The sequence below is a fragment of the Magnolia sinica genome, chromosome 5, assembly GCF_029962835.1.
Source record: "Magnolia sinica isolate HGM2019 chromosome 5, MsV1, whole genome shotgun sequence".
Lineage (NCBI taxonomy): Eukaryota > Viridiplantae > Streptophyta > Magnoliopsida > Magnoliales > Magnoliaceae > Magnolia > Magnolia sinica.
Window position 1 is genome coordinate 82,019,567 of NC_080577.1, and position 8,859 is coordinate 82,028,425.

The 8,859-nt window shown below is 43.4% G+C and overlaps 1 protein-coding gene across 2 annotated transcripts in view; it reads left to right on the top strand.

Moving 5' to 3' along the window:
• Positions 1-8,170, top strand: part of LOC131246204 (uncharacterized membrane protein At3g27390-like) — a 32,782-nt gene extending 24,612 nt beyond the window's left edge. The window contains exons 6-10 of one of the 2 annotated variants that reach the window (XM_058246108.1): positions 5,461-5,597; positions 5,676-5,820; positions 6,399-6,597; positions 7,109-7,352; positions 7,799-8,170. In XM_058246108.1, the coding sequence (XP_058102091.1) occupies positions 5,461-5,597; positions 5,676-5,820; positions 6,399-6,597; positions 7,109-7,352; positions 7,799-8,090 (1,017 nt within the window). In that variant the 3' untranslated portion in view covers positions 8,091-8,170. The remainder of the gene's footprint in view (positions 1-5,460; positions 5,598-5,675; positions 5,821-6,398; positions 6,598-7,108; positions 7,353-7,798) is intronic. The other variant, XM_058246109.1, reaches the window with a different exon arrangement.
• The last annotated feature ends 689 nt before the right edge of the window (positions 8,171-8,859 follow it).

The window sequence follows — 8,859 nt, forward strand, 5'->3', positions numbered from 1 at the left end:
CAGGGTGGGCTACACAATGGAGGACAGCTAGATAAAACACATCATCAAGGTGGGCCAGCAAAAAGGGGGTGAACGGTCAGCCCACTATGGTCCAGCAAAATAGATGGACAACATGAATATAATCACATATACAGCATGGTGGGCCTGTGGCCCCGCACGGTGTGGATAAAATACATCATGATGGGCCTGCAAGATGGGCCCCATCAAATGGACAGTGTGTATGCAATGCACATCTCACGGTGGGCCTGCTGGATGTCCAGCCCATGGACTGCCTAGTAGAAATACACATCATGGTGGGCTTGCTAGACGTCCAGCCCATGAATGACCTGAATGAAACAGATACACTAGTGGGTCCCACGTCCAGCCCTTGGACGGTGTGGAATAAACACATCCATCAAGGTGGTCCCACGTCCAGCCCATCTAGACGTGGGACAGATGCATACATCAGGACAGGCCTCACCGTCCCATGCTGGACGGTGAGGATAAAACACATACAGATGGGGTCCACGTGGTGGCCCAGTTTGGGTTGGACTGTCTGGATGGACACAAGCATCAAAGTGGGGTCCAGTCTAGATGTGGACGGCGTGGATGAAACACTTACATCATGGCCGGTCCCATGATCTGGACGGTCTAGATGACCACATACACATGGTGGGGCCCACGTCCAGCAATGGACGGTGTGGATATACATCATATGGGCCCCACGTGTCCCAGCCCATCTGGACGGCGTGGGAAAACACATTCATCAAGGTGCCTCACATCCAGGCCCCTAGACGGACTGCCTGGATATAAAACACATACCTCACATGGGTCCCACTGTCCACGTGTGGACGATGGACTGCATGGATGAAACACATACCGTCAGAGGTGGGTCCACACGTGTGGCCCACCTCAGCTTTGAATAGAGCTTCCACCGTCCAGACTTGTTGGTAGGCTAGGCAATGCTGATACAACACATCCATCAGGTGGGTCCCACCCTACGGACGGTGTGGATGCAAAGTGCACATGTCAGGCGCGCCCCATGGACGGATGGTGAGGGGAATAACACATACGGCTTTGCATATAAGCAGATATTCGTGTTTTCTCTCCATCTGGGCCTGTCCCAGACGGTCCAGGCAACAACAATGCTGCTGGATGTCAGCAAGGTGGGCCCCACAAATGGGACAGTGGGGATATACAACGCATACATCATGGTAGGGTCTACACAGGTGGGCCACATGGCCTTGGACCGAGCTGATCTTTGTGTTTTTCCCTACGAGTAGGCCTGTGTGACCGGCTGGTCATGCATGCCGATCTGGGTAGCAAGGTGGGCCGGTCCCACTTGTGGACAGCCATGAGATCGTGCTGGATGGACAACGCAGATAGAATACATGCATCATCAGGTGGGCCATTAAACCAAAAAGGAGAAAGAGAGAGATAGAAGCACCCACCTAAGCTTCTTCTTCCCTATGCTCCAATGCTCCTATGAAGCTCTTCTAATGGTGGAGATTGACTTTTGATGGTTGGATTGGTGGGGAAAATAGATGGAGTATGGCTGGATTTTGGGAGTTTGCTTGGACGTCCCAAGCTTCTCTAGCAATGAAGAAAGAGGGAGGGAGAGAGAGATAAGAGGGAGAGAGAGAAATGATTGTTGGAAGGCAATCATAGCTAGTGTAAGAGGTGTAAGGTGATGATGGTTAGCTTGCCGTCATTACATGTAAGAGGTGTTGACTCATGAAGAGAGGCCATCATTACTTGTGTAAGGGCATGATATCACCCACCTAGGGAATGGTGCCATTTGGAATAGGTGGGTCCCGCAACATGCGGTCTACGACCATTAAAATGCGTGGGCCACGTCTTATGATTTAATCATCGTATTAATGCACGAGATGCGACGTTGGAACCGCGACGATGACGCGGTCACAATGGCATAGGTCTTGGGTTGAGTCGACAGGATGCGACTCAGGGTCGCTCGCAAACGTTGTCTACAGGTCACGGGTCGCCGGAATTTGACCGGGAGGACCACGGGATCCTACGGTACGGAATGGTCACTAGGACATATGCTTGACACATATCAATGTTCCATAGGCCTTTAGAGTCTGCATATGCATCTACATGAGATATGCATGACTCGCATGTGGAGATTAGAAAAAGAATCAATATAAGTAATGAAACATACAAAATAATTGCTAACTCACACCATAGGTTTAAAGAGTGTTGTGGGTGATGAAGTTATGATTAAAATACGTCCAAAAAGGTTTTCATAGGGAACCATAAAAAAAAATTATAAGCCTGTAGTGCCGGACCATATAAAATATTGAAAAGACTGGGTCTGAATGCTTACTTGATAGATCTTCTGCCTAACATGGGTATCAGTTCCACATTTAATGTGGAAGATCTTTTACCGTTTTATGGACCTTCCCATAACCCTCACATGAACTTTGATGATGATGCCCTTGACTTGTCCCATAACCCATGGCCATTACCTAACCCTTCTTCTTAACCTTTACCACACATACCATCCATACCTACGAGAAGAGAGGAGATAGGATATCTTAGATGAAGAAGCGGTTTCCGCGCGGCATGGACGTTACCAAGTGTACCTTGTCAGGTGGAAGGGCGGACCAAAGTTAGGCAATACGTGGATCATACAGGCAGAATTTCAGCAATGAGACCCGGATATCCTTGAGCGTCACTGCGGCTTTATTTCGGTAGAGGGGAAATCTCCTTAGCCGCGGAGAATTGATGAGGACATCCAAGTACCATACCAGAGGAGGGTTGAGCTAGTTTCCTCATGGTTAGAGGACCATTACATGGGGCCCACTTGGCCCAATTCACATTCTAAGCCATGTTGAAGACCCCACGTGCATGTTTGTACATCTTTAAAGACCTCACATTGGGGAGATGCACGTGGGTTGCATATAGGAGCTTGATGGACACATTGGACCGTTGGATCATCATTATCATCAGACATCTTGATCGTGGAACCCCTTAGGTTACGAAATAGTTTAATTGTTTAGATTGTTTACATGCTTTGTTATTTTTGGTATACCTTATATTTGTGTTGAGATTAGGGAGTTAGGAACAAATTTTAATTTATTAAGTGTTTTTATGCTGAGAATCTTAACTGAGAGTCTTTTTTGTAAAAGGTCTTTTCTAAGACTATAAAGAGAAAGATGGGTGTGTGAAGCCCTAATGGCCATTATTTAAAAATTAAAAAAAAAAAAGCTTTGTATTTTCTCTTCTTTAAGTGGTTTGAAGAATACTCCATGTGATTTGGAGCTTGGGTGTGGTGTGATTCCATTCCTCATTCAACGGATGTGCGAGGCTTCCATCTATCTTCTCTCTTCCTTTTCATCCAAAAGAGGTATTTTTTCAAAAGTTTCATATCTCTTATTCCCTTCCTATCTAGGACCATCCAAATTATCTTTTTCTTCAACTTTTCATCATCCAACTTTCACCCCAATCAAAATCAACCATTGAGGACCCCAAAACCCTAGCCAATGACCCACACGTGCTAGCCCTTAGGCTAACCGTACAGAAAATTGCTCAATCCGTTGATTTCCCCTTGCTTCCACCATTAAAGCCCCTTGATTCCCAATCAATAACCCTATCATAAACCCTAGATCCCCAATTTTTTATTTTCCCCAATTTCTAAAAATCTTAATTCCAAAATTCCCCATTCCCATGAACTCTAATTTTCTAAATTTCAGATTTTCCCCTTCCTAACCCTAATAATAATAAAAAAACCTACAAGTCAGTCCCTTGAGTGTGGAACGTGCCTATATTAAATTGGAGGTTCTCTGCTTCCACTGAGCCTAGTTTTAATTGATTTATGTAATTTCTTAGCATGTGGACATGTAACTTAGGTTAAATTAGATTTTATTTCCTATTATTTACTCTTAATTGCTTGGTGGGTTAGCATCTTTTGTTAATTGAATTACTTTATGGACTCTTTTATAATCTTCACGTTGCATGCTAGCATTAAATCCTCTGTCCTGTATCAAATTGGTATCAGAGCGGGAGGTCTCGTGTTCGAGACTCCTTACCGGGGATAAGTAATGCGGGGACATTTTCACACTGAACTCAAGTGGGGGGCCTGTGAGATGCAGGGCCACACTCGGGGTGGACGGCACACGGAACCCATGGATTTGGGGCCCACGAGGAGGGTTCGGCCAAGGTCCTAACCCATGGATTTGGAGCTTGGGCTATGAGATAAAGGGATTGATTCGCTATGCTCTATCAGTTCGAGCTTTTAGAGCAAGTGGTTAATTGTCCTGCATCAATGTGCTTGTTCCAACAGCATGTACTGGAGCACCCTGCAATCTAAGTAACCTTGACACTCAAGCATGAGGTGGGAGCCACCATCTAAGATAACATTGTTGAGTAGATGTCTTAAATCTGTAAATTCAACAGTCTGTTGATGACTGGTTCGATGCCATCAAGCAGGCTTTGATGCCATCGAAGTCGGCTCGATGCCATCAAGATTCTCCGGATTTCCTTTAGTTGGTTGTTGGACATATTGAGTGTTTTTTCGATGACATCGAAGATCAAGTTCGATGCCATCGAAGATGGTTCGATGCAATTGAGAAAATCCAATTTTCATGTTTGGTCACTAGAACGTTTTGGTATTAGTTCGATGCCATCAGAGAGGCTTCGATGTCATCGAAGGCTAAGTTTCGATGTCATCGAAGTGTGTTAGATGTCATCGAACGGTTTCGCCTAAATTTGCAAATTTGCCGAATTTGTTTCCAAATCCGATTGAGATTCTCTCAAAGGCTATATATTTGGGTGTAATCGGGATTGGGAGGTATCTAAGGCTTTCTAATTCGCTCCTAGGGTTTCAAGGGCTTGTAAGGGAGATTCGAGGCTTGTTCGAATCGGGTATTCTCTCTATCTCTTGTAATTTTCTGCTTTCATAGTGCTTTCTGTCACTTTGTGCCATGGTTTTTTCCCACAAGGGTTTTTCAACGTTAAATCCATTGTGTTTGCATTGTGCTTGCTTGGTATGATTGGATTAATCCACTTGATAAATCAGTGTGCTTCCGCGGTCCCCCAACAAACATGACCCAAAAACAGGCCATTCCACTTCTCACGTGAGCCGCCGGATGAACCAGGCATCTATGAGGTTGGGCCTATGATACCCAGCTTGGATGTTCCAATCATGCACCAGTTTGTTATGTGTGGCAACGTCCAAGCAACATATACCAGTGCACACGTGCTTTGCAAAACTATAAATTAACGTGCTTTGATCAAAGGTGGATGTTGCATGGAAATTTTCTTTTTCCGTAGAAAACTTATCTAAATGGTTGTTTTAGCCTAATGGGATTTCAGTCCTTTTTATTAATGGTTGTTGAGGCCTCCCTTAGCAATACCTGTTCCAATATGCAAGCAATTATTGTTTTTTGGTTGTTAGTCATTATTTAACTCAGTTATTAAACCATTCAGCATCAGTACTTCAAATTTTCAACCTCTACTAAGATCTGCTATGATGAGCTCTGGATGTTGCAGGAGTCGTCGATTCTATTTGGATTCAACTATGTTATCTCTTCCTTCGCCTTGTTTGATGAATACAGCAACGACATCCTTGACATGCCAGAAGGGTCTTGCTTCCCTAGGTTCTTTGTACTTACAGCGTTTCCTGTAATTGTTTTTGATGGATTTTATTCAGGTGGCTAATTCTCTTTGAATAGCAGGCGTCAATATCGGAAGGAGAATTCTTCACGCTCCACTTCTTTCTCGAGGCCTCTCTCCTTCCGCAATGAAAGACCGGATGGAAAAGCCCCTCCTTCACGTTCAACATCATTCACGAATTCCATGGTTGAATTCAAGACATTTGAGGTACCATGATATTTTCCACAACATAGTAGATCATTTCCAATACAACGCAAATGGTGCTTTACACTTGGAATCAGTGTCAGGTACACTGATACAATGCAGACATGGACCCATTTTGGAGGAGACCTCCAAGGGTCTGTTTGTGAGAGTTGGTTACAAATGCTGATCTTGACTCATGTTGCAATGTAACATGTTTCTCTGTGATCTGGGCTGTTCATTGGATGGGTCCCACTGAGCATGTGCTGAGGTCAATAAATTAGTATGGTCTGATCATCAGATGCATTACATGTGTACATCGGAAGTGGACTGTTTTTCATCTTCTTTTTCATAGCATCCATTTTCTTTGTACATCCTGATGACCAGACTGGCCTGATTATTATTATTATTATTATTATTTTGAAGGCAAACAAGTTTTTTGGACTGGCCTGATTTTCTACCCAGAGTGCATGCATGGTGGGGTCTGCTTGATGAACTGTCTGGGTCTTGCAGAAACATGGTGAGGGTCGGATTCAGAGTCCTTTCACAAGCAGTCTTCATATTTGTCATAGGAGATATAGTAGACTAATGGATATTGTATCTAGTTACTCGACAGACTATTTGAAGAATGTAAACAACATGGTCGGAATTTGGTTGCTGAAGGGCTGATAACACCTAAAGACATAGAAGATTACAATCATAGCAAAAGTGGCAGCAGAATAATCAGCATAGGATTACCGGCATGCTGCATCCTTGAGGCACTTCTACGATCTGCCCAGGCCAACTGTGATGGTTTATTGTTAAGTAAGTGAAAAGAAAGTGCCAGCTTTTCTTTTTTCCTTCATCACCAATGTGCACTTCATAAAAGTTCAATGGAGCATTATCCCTCACCAGTGTACACCTGGAAAAAGCATTTGGTAATTGGAACCATTGCTCTGGTGGGCCACCGCATGGATTGACCATAAGCCAAAAAGTTGTAATAATTGGACGACTCTAAGCATCCGTTTTTCACAAATTTAGTTGGTTGAACATGGACTGTTGCTCATTTTGGAGTCAAAGGTTCCTTTTTCAGGCCACATTTCAGGCCAATCACCTTGATTTTTAGTTAGGACCACAAATCAGTGGTCTCGATCACCGGCTTACAAGTGTGACATGTACAGTAGAGATTATTCGATGCATGCGCCGCATGAGCAATTGTAGCATTCTCTAAAAACTTGATGTCTTCTTCATCTATGTATCTGTTTTCTAAGACTAGTTCTTTTTCTTTTTTATTTCTTCCTATTCTTCTTATTCTTCTTTGCTTTAACTATTTCAGGTGATAAAACTACTGTGATAAGTTCCGTGAACAGACCCAAAGAGCCCATCTTTGGTTTTTTCTTTGACCCGCTAATGATCATGAAGGAGCAGATCAAAGTGGAAGCTCTTTCAGACGCAGAAGCGGGGTATTTGCGGAAGTTGGTCTTGTTGAATGGTGATCCCGAGCGTCTGAAAAGTTGCACCATCGGATTGCCACCAGAAACAGATCGGAAACGAGCTGAAGTTGATGCATTAGCCCGTAGGTAATGTGAAATGTTTTAAAAGCCATGTTGGCCTTTTCCTTTCCTTTTCTTTTGAGTGCATGTTCATTTTCATCATTTCTTAACATGATTGTGATGTCTAATCCTCTGTACGATGATGTAGACTGCTCAAGTCCTGGGTCCATTGTGGATGAAATATAGTGCAAAAGTCACAATGATCGAGTAATCCTTGGCATACAACATCAGATGTGGAATTTTGAGCTCAGAACATTTTATTTGTAACCATCCATATGATGGCTATCGATTTGACAGTTAGGATCATCCAATCAGTGAGACTTTTTGGATATGCTCTATACACAATGGGTCCCACAATTGGGAAGGTCTAGATTGACCTACAGTTATGCAACGTGGACAGTCATGCGTGACAACCATATGGGAACTTTTGGTGGTCCATTTTTCTATTCTCTTGACTTTGGATTTTGTTAAAGGTTGCAAGGGATCACCAAGTCTATTTCAAGGTATCCAACATTCAGGCGCCGGATCGAAACCCTTGTTAGTTATCTATCAGAAGAGTGTATGAAGAAGGATGGTTCTGTCAATGGCTCTCGATCGACTGCAAGATCGAGAAGTGGTTTAGGTCGCATGTTAAGCCAAAAGTCATTCGGAAGTAAAGGAAGCACCCGGAACACCAATGAAGAGATCCAACTGGTTGCTGCAAATCAATCGGAGTTCAGAGGTTCTGCAAATCAATCCCAGGTCATAGGATCGCAGAATGTGTGATCATAGGTATTTAATGTTCCTGTTAGAATGAAATAATGGCTCAATTGAATTTTATAGGTCATATGTTCCCTTTTCAATTCTTTTTTTTCCCTTCTAAATAATGCCTATAAGAGAAAAATGGAAGGGCACACGGTTGACATGGGTCCCATTTAAGGGACCTCGTGGCTTACCTTTGCCAATGTGGCACATATATGAAAGATCCAAGACACCATCTAGTTGGACCCCACCAATTTGGATGAACTGTCCGAAAAATTGGGCTGGAGTATTTTGCGCCGGCGCCATGTATATTGAGTCCTGAACTGGCATCCTTTTAACTGCCCAGACCAATACGATATTTGGGCCATGAAATGTACTTAGTGGGGGATACCTAGTGAGGACTTGGATATTTCATATAGAAAGGATTGGGGCACTATTAAAGCTTTTAGCACACACGGTGTGCACATATTTCCCACCTGGTAATAATGGGCAAGGAGTACTTAGAACTATTCCGAGACAGGCACTTGAAAGCTTGCATTTTGAAATACTTGCTAGAGTCTCTCCAATCGACCTTAAATTGTGCATGATATGTGCTCACCGACCCTTGATGTGCCTTCTATAAATTGAAGTCAATCTCACAATAAAACAATGAACTTCTAAATAGACAATAAAAAAAGCTTCTGAAAACGCTGAGCTAGAGTCATGTAATCCAGCACGACAAATACTCTCATGTCCATCTCTACCCCCAGCAGTGACGAAATGGACTGGTCGACCTTCAAAAGAAAAAAAGTTT